General features: G+C 47.6%; 1 protein-coding gene across 2 annotated transcripts in view; it reads left to right on the top strand.

The window, feature by feature from the left end:
* The window catches only part of IDH3B (isocitrate dehydrogenase (NAD(+)) 3 non-catalytic subunit beta), a 30,077-nt gene that overhangs the window by 13,213 nt on the left and 971 nt on the right, over positions 1 to 15,893 (top strand). For both annotated transcript variants that reach the window (XM_034946996.2, XM_034946995.2), the window contains exons 2-13: positions 4,744 to 4,907; positions 10,782 to 11,041; positions 11,189 to 11,269; positions 11,436 to 11,534; positions 11,628 to 11,748; positions 14,239 to 14,299; positions 14,379 to 14,511; positions 14,618 to 14,751; positions 14,843 to 14,945; positions 15,032 to 15,178; positions 15,419 to 15,513; positions 15,627 to 15,687. In XM_034946996.2, coding sequence (XP_034802887.1) covers positions 11,006 to 11,041; positions 11,189 to 11,269; positions 11,436 to 11,534; positions 11,628 to 11,748; positions 14,239 to 14,299; positions 14,379 to 14,511; positions 14,618 to 14,751; positions 14,843 to 14,945; positions 15,032 to 15,178; positions 15,419 to 15,513; positions 15,627 to 15,687 — 1,071 coding nt within the window. In that variant the 5' untranslated portion in view covers positions 4,744 to 4,907; positions 10,782 to 11,005. The remainder of the gene's footprint in view (positions 1 to 4,743; positions 4,908 to 10,781; positions 11,042 to 11,188; positions 11,270 to 11,435; positions 11,535 to 11,627; positions 11,749 to 14,238; positions 14,300 to 14,378; positions 14,512 to 14,617; positions 14,752 to 14,842; positions 14,946 to 15,031; positions 15,179 to 15,418; positions 15,514 to 15,626; positions 15,688 to 15,893) is intronic.

Here is a 15,893-nt window from a genome sequence, read left to right as displayed (position 1 = left end):
TAAAATAAAATAAAATAAAATAAAAGAGGGGATGGGGCCGGATGTGGTGGCTCAGGCCTGTAGTCCCAGGGCTTTGGGATTATGGAGGGAGGATCACTTGAAGCCAGGAGTTCAAGACCAGCCTTGGGAACAAAGCAAGATCTCATCTCTACAAAAATGTATTTTTAAAATTAGCTGGCATGGTACGTGGTGGCAGGCACCAAGCTACTCAGGAGGCTGAGCGGGGAGGATTGCTTGAGCCCAGGAGTTCCAGGCTGCAATGAGCTGTGATTGTGCCACTGCATTCCAGCCTGGGCGACAGAGAGAGACTGTCTCAAACAAAAAAGGGGGATGGGGGAGGGATGGGGCCAGGTGTGGTGGGATGGAAGGATCACCTGAGGGCAAGGAGTTTAAGACCAGCCTGAGAGACCACGTCTATAAAAAATTTTGTAAAATTAGCCGGGCATGGTAGCTCACAGTTGTCGTTCCAGCTGCTCAGGACAGTGAGGTGAGAGGTTGGCTTGAGCCCAGGAATTCAAGACTGCAGGGGGCTCTGATGGTGTCACTGCACTCTAGCCTGGGTGACAGATCAGCAACCACTCTCTAAACAATTTTTTTTTTTTTTTTAGACAGAGTCTCGCTGTCACCCAGGCTGGAACGCAGTGACATGATCTCAGCTCACCACAACCTCCGCCTCCTGGGCTCAAGCAATTCTCCTATCTCAGCCTCCGGAGTAGCTGAGACTACAGGCGCATGCCATCATGCCCGGCTAATTTTTGTATTTTTAGTAGAGACAGGGTTTCACCATATTGGTCAGGCTGGTCTTGAACTCCTGACCTCAGGTGAACCACCTGCCTCGGCCTCCCAAAGTGCTGGGATTACAGGCGTGAGCCACTGCACCTGGCCTCTAAACAATTTTTTTTAAGCGATGTGCTTGGTGAGTGTGTCAGGCAGCTGGTGCTATTGTGCTTGAGAACAGCCTCTGAGTAATCTGGCCGCCTTTGAGACTAATGTTCAGATTTCCCTTTTCCTTCCTGATTTTTTTTTTTTTTTTTCAGATGGAGTCTTGCTCTGTCGCCCAGGCTGGAATGCAGTGGCACGATCTCGGCTCACTACAACCTCTTCCTCCTGGGTTGAAGCAATTCTTCTACCTCAGCTTCCTGAGTAGCTGGGATCACAGGCGCCCGCCACCACGGCCGGCTACTTTTTGTATTTTTAGTAGAGACCAGGTTTCACCATGTTGGCCAGGCTGGTCTCAAACACCTGACCTCGTCATCTCCCAGCCTCAGCCTCCCAAAGTGCTGGGATTACAGGCATGAGCCACTGCACCTGGCCTCCCTCTTGAAAGTCTAAACTGTTTCTCCTGGACCATCTAAGAGGGTTCAGGAACCACCTTTCCACGTGCGGCAGTCTCTGAAAGGGCTAATCCCATCTGACACTTATGGGCATTGGCAGTACAGGCCGGTATGAGCATCAATACCAGTAATACATTTGCAGTGAAAGCCACTGAATTGGCCCAAGGGCCCCACATGGAGCGTTACTTAATTTGCCTTCTTCCACTGCAAACTTTGCTCAAAGCCTATCAGTTGAACTTGGGGGATTTTTTACCTTCTGGGAAAACAAACCAAGGTGTTTAGTGTGTGCACATCAGGAGCAAAAGCGACAGCTGCCAGGAGCTCAGGCTAGCTCACAGGGTGCAGCTAGGAGGCTTTTATTTCTCCTTGGCCCCTGGCTTCAGGGTTGGCATTGCTGCTGCTTCCTCTGTGTAGCTCCAGTGTCCATCCAGAGAGTTCCCAAGCCCCGAGGCCCCTTTCATTTTGTCCCCAGTCCACACTGCAGTCCTGGGGTGGTGCCTTCAGCCATCTCTGCACCCATCCACGGAACTAGGTAAGATAGTGAATTGGGCACTTGGGCCCAACAGAGATATACAAGTTTTGAGGACTTTGCCTCCGTGAAGTTCCCCAGCATACTCAGCTTTTTCATTACAACAGCCGAGCCAGACACGGTGGCTCACGCCTGTAATCCCAGCACTTTGGGAGGCCAAGGCAGGTGGATCGCTGGAGCCCAGGAGTTCAAGACCAGCCTGAGCAACATGGCTAAACCCCGGCTCTACAAAAAATAAGCCAGGTGTGGTGGTGTGCACCTGTGGTTCCAGCTATTAGCGAGGCTGAAGTGGGAGGATCACCTGAGCTCAAGAGGTCGAGGCTGCAATGAGCCGTGATCATGCCACTGCACTCCAGCCTGGGTGACAGAGCAAGACCCTATCTCAATAAATAAATTAATAAATCAAATAAAAGCAGCCGAAGGTGGAGTAGAGTGGGAATAGAGGGATTGGGGAACACAAGGGAGAGAGCGAGCCTGTGCCAGTGAGCAAGGCTTCCAGTGGCCACCTGTGGGGCTTAGCCAAATACCTTGTAGTGTTTTGGGGTCACTGTGAAGCTCTGTATCAAACATGATGGCTGATACCATGTATTTCAGCTTTGGGGATTCTTTGACTCAGCAGCCACATCCATGTTGCCTTTTGAGTGCAGCTGTGGGGCCTGCTGCCCCCTTGTCATAACATCCCTTCCTCCTCCTGAGCAAGAAACGAAGCACCGTTTGAGTGGCTTGTTTCAACCCTACCTCTCATTGCTTAAACTCATTAAGGTAGGACAGTGTGAGCTCCTTATCCTATCCACCCTACCCCTGCCACCCACCATTTGGGTGAGAGGATCCACTAACATATGCCAAGGAGTCTTTTCATATCCCCTAATCTGGTCCATAAGGTCCTTATCCTTCCTCTTCCAGAAAGTCATGTTTATCAGCAGCCTGTCCTCATTGCCAAAACTGTCAGGGCCTGGCATTTGAATTTTCCCTGCTGATGTGTGAATAATTCGCCTCTTAGTGTTTCATGCATGCTGGCAAAGATGAGACTCCCGAGTCAGAGACAAAGGACTTTATTAAGGCACAGCAAGCAGCCTAGGCAGCATGTTTATATTGACTCCCTTGTCCCCCTGTCCCCTTGTCCTCCAGGGGGCAATGTGGAGGGCCCTGGTGGATGCTGTGGGTTTGTGTGGCATCTAGGGGAACACTGAGCTTGGGGAACCCACCCCTTTCACAGCAGGGAATAAGCAAGCCTGCTCTTTAGGAAGATAGTTCCTCATTCCTCAAGGTTGCTCCCTGCAAACACAAGCAATAATATACTTTAAGAATAAATACAGACTGGACGTGATGGCTCATGCCTGTAATCCTAGCACTTTGGGAGGCTGAGGTGGGTGGATCACTTGAGGTCAGGAGTTCAAGACCAGCCTGGCCAACATGGTGAAACTTCATCTCTACTAAAAATACAAAATTTAGCCAGGTGTGGTGGTGCATGCCCATAATCCCAGCTACTTGGGAGGCTGAGGCAGGAGAATTGCTTGAACCTGGGAGGCAGAGGTTGCAGTGAGCTGAGATCGTGCCACTGCACTCCAGCCTGGGTGACAGAGTGAGACTCTGTCTCAAAAGAAAAAAAAAAGCAGAAATGCATAATATGATGTCTCGTAGTAACTGGTATAATTGAGAAAATAAAGCTGGGTCAAGGTGATAGGTATCAGCAGTTTCACTTGGCTTGACCTAATATATATGTGGGAATTTGGTATTTGACAGAATACTTCGGTAGAATTACTTATCTGGAAGAAAAAATAATGAATGATACTGGGCAATTAGCCTTGGAAAAATCATAAAGTTAGGTCTTTATCATTTATCTTTTGTAAAACTAAACTTCAGATAAACTAATCACTGAAACCACATAAATACACCACACTAGGAGAGCATTAGAAAAAATATTGGAGAATATGCTTATCATCTTGAGGTAGACGAAGTCTTGTGAAACAATTTAGAGCCTAGAAGGAAAGGACCAGCACACTTCTGTTTCACATGGGAGGTAAGCAGAAATGGTGTGTGCCACTTCTGGGAAGTGCCAGTAAAGGTCTGTGGGCCTCTGCTCTTCTATTTCTCTGTCCTTCTTCCTGCCATTGGAATGCTGGAGCTGGAATAACCATCTTGGATCTTGAATGACCTTGGGAATGAAGGCCATGGGAGGTGGGCCAGCAAGATCATGAGTCTGTGCCTTGACACCATGCAGGCCCTTCCAGCCCTGGACCATTGATCACTGATTTTTTTATTTTTATTTTTGTAGAAGTAGAGGGTTCATTATGTTGCCCAGGTTGGTCTTGACCTCCTGGCTTCCTCTTGCCTCAGCCTCCCAAAGTTCTGAGATTACAAAAATGAGCCACTGCACTCAGCCTGCTGAACTTTTATGTGAGCAATAAATAAACTCCTCTCTTGTTTAGGCTTGGTATGTTGTATGTTGTCACTTGCAACTGAATATAATCCTCACTTATACACCTGCCCAGCCCTAGATGAAGGATCATGATTGGTGGAACCCAGTGGTTCTCAACTCTGGTCAGTTTTTAGAGTCATCCATGGAGCTTTTCAAAACAGCAGTGAATAGGCCCCATCCCAGACCAATTATATCAAAACCTCTGGAGGTGAAGCCCAGATAGGTATTTTTTAGAGCTCCCAGGTGATTGTAATGTGCAGCTAGGATGTGAAGTATTCGTTTAAGCCAATCAGGGAAATCTATTCCTCTCTTTCCTAGACTTCCTTGCAGTAGGAGCGGTCATGGATTTGGTTCTGGCCTGTGAGTCCTAAGAAACCTTCTGGGAATGTTTTTACATTTCTGATAAGAAGAAGTGGTTGTGGCTGGGACTGTTATTTCTTCTTTTCCATCTCTGAATGCAGAAGTGATGTCCAGAGCAACAGCAGTCATATTGTGACTATGAAGCACCAAGGATGAGGACATCAGACAACACACTAAGGCTGGCAGAGCAGAAGGGAAGACAGCCTGGATCCCTGGGGCATCACCAAGCAGCTCAACCATTCTCAGTAACTCCTTACCTTCAGAGGTGAGGGGGGAAAAACAACCCATATTTGTTTAATGAGTTTTCTGTTTATTGCAGAACATATTCATAACCGAAACATACACATGGTACAGGTGCTTTGTGGGCTCTTTGTGACATTCATCGTGTGTACAAAGAAAGATGTACAGTAAACTTGTCCAGCCCATGGCCCAGGACGGCTTTGAATGCAGCCCAACACGAATCCGTAAAACTTTTGTAAAATACATGAGCTTTTTTTCCTTTTTTTTTTTTTTTTAGATCATCGACTACCATTAGTGTTAGTGTATTTTATGTGTGGCCCAAGACAATTCGTCTTCCAATATGGGCCCAGGGAAGCTGAAAGATTGGACACCCTGATATAAAGATATGTACACAGCAATGTTGCTGATAATGGCCCAAACTAGAAACCACACTATCATCAATTTAAGAAAGGCTCAGGCCGGGCTCGGTGGCTCATGCTTGTAATTCCAGCACTTTGGGAGGTTGAGGCGGGTGGCTCACCTGAGGTCAGGAGTTTGAGACCAGCCTGGCCAACATGGTGAAACCCTGTCTCTACTAAAAGTACAAAAAATTATCTGGGCGTGAGGCAAGAGAATCACTTGAACCCGGGAGGTGGAGCTTGCAGTGAGCCAATTTTGTGCCATTGCACTCCAGCCTGAGTGACAGAGTAAGACTCCGTCTCAAAAAAAGAGGCTCAATAAATTTAGTAAATTCATATTACGGAATAAAACAATGAGGCTGCTCATTCTCTAAGATATGGTGTCTTAGATCTCTAAGACATCTGAGATACAGTGTTGAGTGAAGAAGGTAAATTATAAAACAGTAAGTATATAGAGTATGAAACCATTTATTCCGACGCACACACTCATACACCAAAAACAATACTATATATTCTGTGTGTGTGTGTGTGTGTGTGTAAGAAAAGGGTTTTAAAGCGGACAACTAACTGATTCTGAGGTTAGGGCAAAAAGATTGGGGCTGTGGTTGGTATGGTAAGAAAAAAATATATTTTAAAAAATATATATTTTTAAAAGAGGGTTATCTAATTAAAAGTACTAAAGCAAAATTTTATATTAAAACTAATGGAAAAAAAGAAGTGTTGCCTTTTAGGGGCTCTTTCTGGTAACTGATATCGCCTCTCTCATTCTCTGCCATCTCTCATCTCCTGGTCTCTCTTGCTTATCAAGAGAAGACTATGTCACTTGGATCCCAGCTTTTCCCTGCCTCAGCTGAGGCCACTATCTTCGTTGACTCCCATGGTGACATGGATGCCTCATCAATATTGTGGGTTTGAGTCCTCATCTGCAGGGTCCTTGAGATCTCCTTGGCATCCACTCCCATTTCCTATCTGGGACTTCATTATCACCAGCATCTACTCCACCTCCAAAACCACTGGTGGAAGCAGCGTCCTCTCTTCCCATCTTACTTGCTCAACAACTCCCACAAGTACTACTCTTTGAATATTTTGGGGGGGGTCTTTGATTCTTTCCTCAGCTGCCTGTTGATTAGATCTCTTCTGTCTTCACTTGCCTCCTGATCCCATTTTGCCAACACTCTCAACTCCCTTGTACCACTCTCTAGCAAAATATCACTTTTGGATGAACTCACTTTTGGTTTGCTCTCACCGTGAAATCACACACAATTGCACCACAATAAACTTCACAGCCACTAACCTCAACAGGGTGCTTAGTATTGCTCACAAAACTCTCTCTGTTTCTCTCGGACCTTGAACATGCACCAGTCCTACCTACTCACCAATCCTCACTATAACTCATCTCCTCAAATATATCTGCCCACCTCACTGTTCGTCAGCACGCTATGTTCACTGTCACCTCCGCAAGGTAGTGTCTGCCTTGGCCAGGTCCTCTTGGCAAGCTGGTGTATCCATTCCCCCAGTTGCTTCAGGTATTTGCCACTAACGGCTCAAAGCTTCCTCCTTCTCTGAAGGATTGGCCCTGGCCTATGCCATGCAGGGGCAAAGCAGGGTTGTTAAGCCTTGTCTCAAATCATGACAACCTTGAGTTGTCACTAATGCTCCAGAGCTCCCCAGGAGATGGGGCTGAGGTGGACTCTGGCTGAGGCCACATCTCGCTGAGCTCCTTCCCCTCCACATTCTGCTCATTCACCTTCTGATGTGTTTCTCCTGAGAGCACTCCTTCAACAGGTCAATTGCATAGAATCCCTGTCTTGGGCTCTGCTTCTAGGGCAGTTGATCTGAAACAGCAGCTTTGCTTACATTTCCATTTTCCCTGAGTGTAATCACTTCTCCTCTGTAATTCTGTTTATCCTTTCAATCACAGATCAAATTCTCCCAAGAAGCTTTTTCAGACTTTAATTTTCAAGGAATTGTCATTGGTTATATTACTCTTTTGATTGTTCATGGTTTCAGAAAAAGATCCAGTAGGCCTACTACACCAGAAATTCTGAAACTTTTGTGTGCAGTGGACCTGTTTGGAAGGCTGGTGAAGCCTGTGGAACCTTTCTTAGAAGAGGCTTTTAGGCCGAGTGCAGTGGCTCAAGCCTGTAATCCCAGCACTTTGGGAGGCCGAGGCGGGTGGATCACGAGGTCAAGAGATCGAGACTATCCTGGCTAACACGGTGAAACCCTGTCTCTACTAAAAATACAAAAAGATTAGCTGGGCGTGGTGGCGGGCGCCTGTAGTCCCAGCTACTCCGGAGGCTGAGGCAGGAGAATGGTGCGAACCCGGGAGGCGGAGCTTGCACTCAGCTGAGATCGCCCACTGCTCTTCAGCCTGGGCAACAGAGCGACTCTGTCTCCAAAAAAAAAAAAAAAAAGAGACTTTTAAGTATATAAAATAAATAGAATTACAAGACAAATATGATTAAGACAAGCCTGGGCGACATAGCAAGACCTCATGTCTACAAAATATTTAAAAATTAGCTAGGCATGGTGGCGCATGCCTGTAGTCCCAGCTACTTGGGAGGCTGAGGTGGGAGGATCACCTGAGCCCAGGAGTTTGAGGTTACAGTGAGCCGTGATCACACCCTAGCCTGGGGAACAGACTGAAACCATCTCTCTAAAAAGAGAAAAGGAATAAAAGCTACCTTGTAACATACTACTATGTTTGCTGCTTTATTAATTCATTAAATAACACAATCTAGCATTGGGTCAAATAATGTAAAAATAGGGATTAAAGTAAGTGATATTTTAAGAGATCTACTACAACTAAAATGTGGTATGAAAATATCTATACTTTTTATGATTGACAAAGTCAAGAGTACTACAGGCAGCACTGTAATCTGTGACCTGCATTCATAATGAAAGGAAATGCTAAACTTCAGTTAGAGGTTAGTGAGAATAAAGATGTGATTTTTGGTTTTTCCCCATCCAGGTTCACAGTGCTGATTCCTATTCATGGACACCTAGGGGGTTCTGTAGATCCCAAGTCAGGACTCCTGTGCTGGAGGATTTGCAGGCCTGGGAAGCAGACATTCAAGTCACTCAGCTTCACACTGAACACTCAAGTGTAGGCAGCTCATCCATCATTATAGCCTCTTGTGCTAAGCAGAGGAGACTCCACAACAGTTAGAAGAGAACAAGATGGTATAACCTCCCTCCCATCCCCCAGGAGATTGGTTAAGAAACTTTTCAAAGGTCCTGACAGGATTTCTCCATTATCAGGCAGTATTGGTCAAAGATGCCCTCATGGGGACTTGAAGGCCAGGAGAGCTTGCTGAGTTCATGGGGAGAACACAGTGGACTTCAGACAATAATGGTCTCATCTTCTTGGCCTGTGTCCACTGGTAACCTCCACCAGTTCCTTTCACCCTGGTGATGGCCACTTAGTGTTTTATCAGTTAGCAGATATTTTTTGAGTGTTAGGTGGGGAACAAGTCTGTGCAGAATTTAGGGATGGAAATGATGTAGTCACCCTCAAGAAAATTAGATTATTATCAGAGATTGGATTAAGATGGTACATCTCTCTTCTTTCTTATCCTACATTTCCTGATGTAACAGAAAATGTAGTTTTTTAAAAAGAGTAAATTTGGCAGGGTGCGGTGGCTCATGCCTGTAATCCCAGCACTTTGGGAGGCTGAGGTTGGCAGATCACCTGAGGTCAGGAGTTCAAGACCAGCCTGGCCAACATGGTGAAACCCTGTCTCTAATAAAAATACAAAAATTAGCCGGGTGTGGTGGCGTGTGCCTGTAATCCCAGCTACCAGGGAGGCGGAGGCAGGAAAATCGCTTGAACCCGGGAGGCAGAGGTTATAAATCTTCCATTTTTTTCTTAGAAGGAGAAATATTTGGAGAAGAAAAATAGTGACGAATATTAATAGTGATGTGGAAGCTGGGACGAGGGAGTCTATGGGAGCAAGACGGTGGTGCTCTCTGGTTTTGGTTGGTTTCATGGGATATATGAATGGAAATAGAGGAGTGTGTTATACTAATATTATATTAGCTATAATAACAGCTCTATATTTACCCAGTACTTTTCATTTGTTCAAAACTCTTACACATTACCTAGTTTAATCTTCTCATCCTACTACTATATAGGAGAATGTCTCACCTAAAGGACTGCAGAGGAGGCACAAAGCCTATGCATATTCCCCAAGAATAGAAGCACTGGGAATGCCTTTGCGTTGCCACCTTTTTGGCTGGTTGAGGTATATACGAAGGAGGAACTTATCACAGAGAACCTAGCTAGTGGTTCTTAAATTTCAGTGTGTATTAACGGGGAGCCTGTTAGAGATGTATTTTCTGGGCCCCCATCACTGAGATTTGGATTCAGCAAATGAAGTATGACTCACAAGCCTGCACTTTTAACAAGAGCTCTGGTCCATCTGGATAGGTGATCCAAAACCATACTTCCAGAAGAGTGGGTGAGGCAAATCTTCCTCTACCAGTTTGTCTTTAGGTGTGTCAATTGTACACACCTAAAATCGTGACTGGAGGCCGGGCTTGGTGGCTCACGCCTGTAATCCCAGCACTTTGGGAGGCCGAGGCGGGCGGATCACGACGTCAGGAGATCGAGACCACGGTGAAACCCCGTCTCCACTAAAAATAAAAAAAATAAAAAAAAAAATAAAAAAAAAAAAAAAAAATTAGCCAGGTGTGATGGCGGGCGCTACTCGGGAGGCTGAGGCAGGAGAATGGCATGAACCCGGGAGGCGGAGCTTGCAGTGAGCCGAGATCGCACCACTGCACTCCAGCCTGGGCGACAGAGCGAGACTCTGTCTCAAAAAAAAAAAAAAAAAAAAAAAAAAATCGTGACTGGAATTGTTTTGAGACGGGTCTCGCCCCGTCTCCCAGGCTGGAGTGCAGTGGTGCCATCACGGCTCACTACGGCTTCCACCTCCCGGGCTTAAGTGATCCTCCCACCTCAGCCTCCTAAGTAGCTGGGACTACAGGTGTGTCACCACGCCTGGCTAATTTTTAAATTTTTTGTAGAGTCGAGGTCTCCCTATGTTGTCCAGGCTTTTTTTAGTTTTTATGATTGTTACTTTAAGGATCAGTCTGAAATTCCCTTTAGTCACACTTACACGCTTGAACTCATTTCTGACACTAGTTATGGGCCTGTCCTGGGGAGTTCAAGTCCGGGACACACTATTAGGGAAATAACTGTCAGAGCAAAGAACAAAACCCTGTAAGAAAAAACTACGAGGCGACGGGTAATACAGAGGTCCTGGGCACTCTCGGAGACTGGCGGAGAAACCCGACACACACCTCCCCTGTCTGTACTGTATTCCTCGAGAGCCTGACTTACAGGTATTCAGTGAGTACTGGTTAAAAGAATAACAAACGCATTGACACAAAAATTTTAACAGCTTCCCAAGGATTTTCTCTCAATCGCTTGTTAAGCTCAGGTCCTCGTCTGATAAACATGACGCTACATTTTTCCCCCTAATGTTATTTTGAAGTTTCGACGTAGATTAAATATGGCGACTGAAAACAAAGCAAGAGACAAAGTGCTTGCGCATCCCATGACCTCCCCACCGGCAAGAAAAAGGAGAAACAGGCGTGAGCAAGCAGTGCTGGTTGGCGCAGAGAGACAAATACCAGGAACTCAGTACAGGCCGGAAGTCGGGGTACGGGGCCGCGCCAGCTTCAGGCGTCACTTCCCACGCGACTTCCTGCGGGAAACATGGCGGCATTGAGCGGAGTCCGCTGGCTGACCCGAGTGAGGCCCCGGGACATGTCGGGCAGGGGCGGGCGAAGGAGCGGAGAGTTTGTCCTAGGGTTTCCTAAACAGGGCAAAGTCAACTGTAGTGTTCGGGGTCTGGATGTCTCAAATCTGACCTTACAGGCTTGTGTGTCCCTGTTGCAGGCGCTGGTCTCCGCCGGGAACCCTGGGGCATGGAGAGGTCTGAGTACCTCGGCCGCGGCGCACGCTGCATCGCGGAGCCAGGTATGCACGAATCTGGCTGGGGTCTCTCTTACGACCCTGTCCCTTCCTCGCTGCTCCCTCCCCTGGCTTTTCCCCACCCCTCCCGGGTCTCCCTACTTCTCTACTCCCAGGATCCGTGCTCCCGCCCCAGCTCTATCTTTACTTCTCCCCTCTTCCCCCAATTCAGGCCGAGGACGTGAGGGTGGAGGGCTCCTTTCCCGTGACCATGCTTCCGGGAGACGGTGTGGGGCCTGAGCTGATGCACGCCGTCAAGGAGGTGTTCAAGGTGAGTGGCCTCGGGGATCAGACAGTAGAGGACAGTAGTGTGTTGGAAAGGACTTGGCCTTGACTGTGATGTTTTGGGAACCTGTCTCTGAAGGCTGCCGCTGTCCCAGTGGAGTTCCAGGAGCACCACCTGAGTGAGGTGCAGAATATGGCATCTGAGGAGAAGCTGGAGCAGGTGCTGAGTTCCATGAAGGAGAACAAAGTGGCCATCATTGGTATGTGTGCCCTCTTGCCACTTGTCCATGTGCCATTTAAAATCAAATGACCAAATGTTTATTAAGCCCTTCTCCCCACATGCTATGCAATTATATTAACTCCAGGGCAACCACCATTGGTACTTGGACATTTGTTCCTTCCCATTGGGAGCCCAGGAGTTGAGAGATCATGTCAGCTGTCTATGCAGAAAAGTTCCAGGGGTTCTGAGTCTGTCCTGAGGCTACATCAACTGTCATCAAATCTTATTCATTGCATTTCTGGAATACCACTTTTAGCTGCCCCTTTTCTTTTTTTTATTTTCCCCTCCCTTCCTTCCTCTTTGTTTCATCTCGCTCTGTCGCCCAGGCTGGAGTGCAGTGGCGCGATCTCGGCTCACTGCAACCTCCCCGTCCCTGGTTCAAGCAATTCTCCTGCCTCAGCCTCCTGAGTAGCTGGGACTACAGGTGTGCACCACCACACCCAGCTAATTTTTGTGTTTGTTTTGTTTTAAGACAGAGTCTCGCTCTGTCTCCCAGGCTGGAGTGCAATGTTGCCATCTCAGCTCACTGCAACCTCTGCCTCCCGGGTTCAAGTGATTCTCCTGCCTCAGCCTCCTGAGTAGCTGGCTGGTATTACAGGAGTGTGCCACCATGCCTGGCTAATTTTTGTATTTTTAGTAGAGATGGGGTTTCACCATGTTGGTCAGGCTGGTCTCGAACTCCTGACCTTGTGATCTGCCCGCCTTGGCCTCCCACAGTGCTGGGATTACAAGTGTGAGCCACCATGCCCAGGCTAATTTTTGTATTTTTAGTAGAGAGAGGGTTTTACCATGTTGGCCAGGCTGGTCTCGAACTCTTGACCTCAAGTGATCCACCCACCTCTGCATCCCAAAGTGCTGCGATTATAGGCATGAGCCACCGTGCCTAGCTGCCCCTTTTCTTTTGTCTTCCGCGCTTTAATCTCCTCATTTGATTTTTTTGGCTTCTAGTTCTGCCCCTATAGTTCATCTTCCATATCTCTTCTTGGAAAGAACAGCCTGATTTTCCAGGCCCAGCCTTACCATAGGAAAGTCAGTACTTTATAAGTTGGCCCTTAATTTTCTGCCTTGGTTCCACAACTCTTGTTCTGTGCTTCAATCACACTAGATTGTGTGTTAGATTCCAAATATGTACTACCTGACTTACATTGTTCCCTCCACCCAGAACGTTCTTTCTTTGATGCTACCTGTTAGAGCCCTTCTCACTCATTCACTGTATTAGTTTCCCATAGCTGCCATAACACACTACCATGAACCTGGTGGCTTATCATTAACAGAAATGTATTCTCTCACAGTGCTGGAGGCCATCAGTCTGAAATTAAGGTGTTGGCAGGGCCCTGCTCCCTCTGAAGGTTTAGGGGAGAAACCTTTCTTGCCTCTTCTGGTGGCTCTTGCTGTTTTTTGACTTGTAGATGCATCACTCCAATATCTGTGGTTTTCTTCCCTCTCTGTCTCGGTATCATTTTTCTCCTTAAATATTTAGCCCTGGATGGGACGATTTTTTCTCAAGATCCTTAACTTAATTACATCTGCAAAGCCTCTTTTCCCAAATAAGGTCACATACATAGGTTCTGGGGCTCAAGGCATGGCTGAAGTGCCAGCTCTTCTGTGCTGTATCCTGATATTACTGGAGAGGATTTCCTCTTTGTGTTGCTATGCAAGTTTCCCATGGTACTTATCATGTCTTTCATATTTTCTGTCTTTCCCAGTGTACCGTTTGCTTCTCAAGGGCAGGAGTTGTATGGTTTTAGTTGTTATCCTTATTGCCTGACATATAATTGATATTCATCAGTAGGTGTTGGGTTAAAAAATGTCAAATAAAGAGAAGGCACAGAAACATCTAAAAAGATCACAGATCTGCTAGCATTGTTTTTCAACTTGTTGTTAAACCCAGGCTCTTTTTTGATAAATAGAAAAAATCTGTTCTCCGTTTTGAAGTTTCAACATAAATTAAATATGTTGACTAAAAATAAAGCATTAAGGCCGGGGCGGGTGGATCACTTGAGGTCAGGAGTTTGAGACCAGCCTGGCCAACATGGTGAGACCCTGCCTCTACTAAAAATACAAAAAATTAGCCAGGTGTGGTGGCACATGCCTGTAATCCCAGCTACTGGGGAGGCTGAGGCAGGAGAATTGCTTGAACCTGGGAGGCAGAGGTTGCAGTGAGCCCAGATCGTGCCACTGCACTCCAGCCTGGACGACAGAGTGAGACCCTATGTCTCTCTCTCTCACACACACACACACACACACACACACACACACACACAAAATGCAATAGATGAAATGTTTCTGGCTTTAACTACGTTATTCTCCTTTGTCCCTTGCCCCCAGAGACAATTTAAAAGTTTACTGATTTGGGAATGGGAGATGGGAGTCTGGGTTACATTATGTTCCTAAGGGGGTTAGACACTGGTCTGAGTTCCCTTGGGCTTGGCCTGTGGCTGACACTCCTTTTCCCACTTTGTTTTCACAGGAAAGATTCATACCCCGATGGAGTATAAGGGGGAGCTAGCCTCCTATGATATGCGGCTGAGGTAGGTGGTCTGGGTGGGGTGAATGGTTGAGAGGTGCCGGGGCACCAGGAGCAGAGCTGATGGCCCTGCCCACCCTCAGGCGTAAGTTGGACTTATTTGCCAACGTAGTCCATGTGAAGTCACTTCCTGGGTATATGACTCGGCACAACAATCTAGACCTGGTGATCATTCGAGAGCAGACAGAAGGGGAGTACAGCTCTCTGGAACATGAGGTGAGGCCCCAGAAACTGGGGGAGGGCAAGGATGAAGATGGGAGAGAGGTGGAGCTCCTTGTTTCCCTTCCCAGTGTCACCTAGCTGCTGCTTTCTTCTTACCCAGAGTGCAAGGGGTGTGATTGAGTGTTTGAAGATTGTCACACGAGCCAAGTCTCAGCGGATTGCAAAGTTCGCCTTTGACTATGCCACCAAGAAGGGGCGGAGCAAGGTCACTGCTGTCCACAAGGCCAACATCATGTGAGGGGCATGGCTTTGTGTAGGATGGGTTCCTGGGAAGGTAGCCCCTGTACTTTCTTGGCTGATTCTGTCCCCTTTGGCCCATGGACAGGAAACTTGGGGATGGGTTGTTCCTGCAGTGCTGTGAGGAAGTTGCTGAACTGTACCCCAAAATCAAATTTGAGACAATGATCATAGACAACTGCTGCATGCAGGTGAGGCCTCCCCACATCTCTACTCATGGGGCAGAGGAGGAGGGTGGGGAGTGGAATTTACTTCATGCCTGCATCTCACCCTCTAGCTGGTGCAGAATCCTTACCAGTTTGATGTGCTTGTGATGCCCAATCTCTATGGGAACATTATTGACAATCTGGCTGCTGGCCTGGTTGGGGGAGCTGGTGTGGTCCCTGGTGAGAGCTATAGTGCAGAATACGCAGTCTTTGAGACGGTGAGTGAGGCTGCTTTCTCCCTCGGCCCTTCCTCTGACCTCAAGTCCGCCATTCCTCTCCCATCCCAATATCTCCACTTCCTAAGTGATCTTGGCCTGTTCTTCCTCCACGCTGCCCACCATGCCTCTTTTCCGTGACCCTGGCCTGAGCTCCCCCTCCCATAATGTCCTTTTCCAACCTAAGCCTCTGCATACCCCTCCTGCCTCCTCCCAGTGTCTAGCCTGCCCCTCTCTCCACAGGGTGCCCGGCACCCATTTGCCCAGGCAGTGGGCAGGAATATAGCCAATCCCACGGCCATGCTGCTGTCGGCTTCCAACATGCTGCGGCATCTTAAGTAGGTCATGGGAGGCTGTGGGCAGAGGTTGGGTGTCGTGAGGAGGAGCAGGTGGGGAAATTAGCGGGAGGTGTCTTGGGGGAGTCACAGTTTCTTCCTGTCCATATCCACAGTCTTGAGTATCACTCCAGCATGATTGCAGATGCGGTGAAGAAGGTGATCAAAGTTGGCAAGGTGAGTTAAGAAGAGTAGTGCTGGCTTCAGGATTTAGAGTAGTTCTGGTGTCAGCACCTCGGCACTACTCTCTGGGGAACCTGAATGGGGGTCTCCTTTCCCCCCAGGTCCCCAGAACATCTGCTCCCTGACATCCCTGCATCCCTCTCAGGGCTGTCCTTCATCTCCCTTCTCTTGGCTGTTTCATCCTCTTGATCTCTTTTGCC

This window comes from Pan paniscus, chromosome 21 (assembly GCF_029289425.2).
Source record: "Pan paniscus chromosome 21, NHGRI_mPanPan1-v2.0_pri, whole genome shotgun sequence".
NCBI lineage: Eukaryota > Metazoa > Chordata > Mammalia > Primates > Hominidae > Pan > Pan paniscus.
The sequence above is the reverse complement of the archived record's forward strand: the minus strand, read 5'-3'. Positions and strand labels throughout refer to the sequence as shown.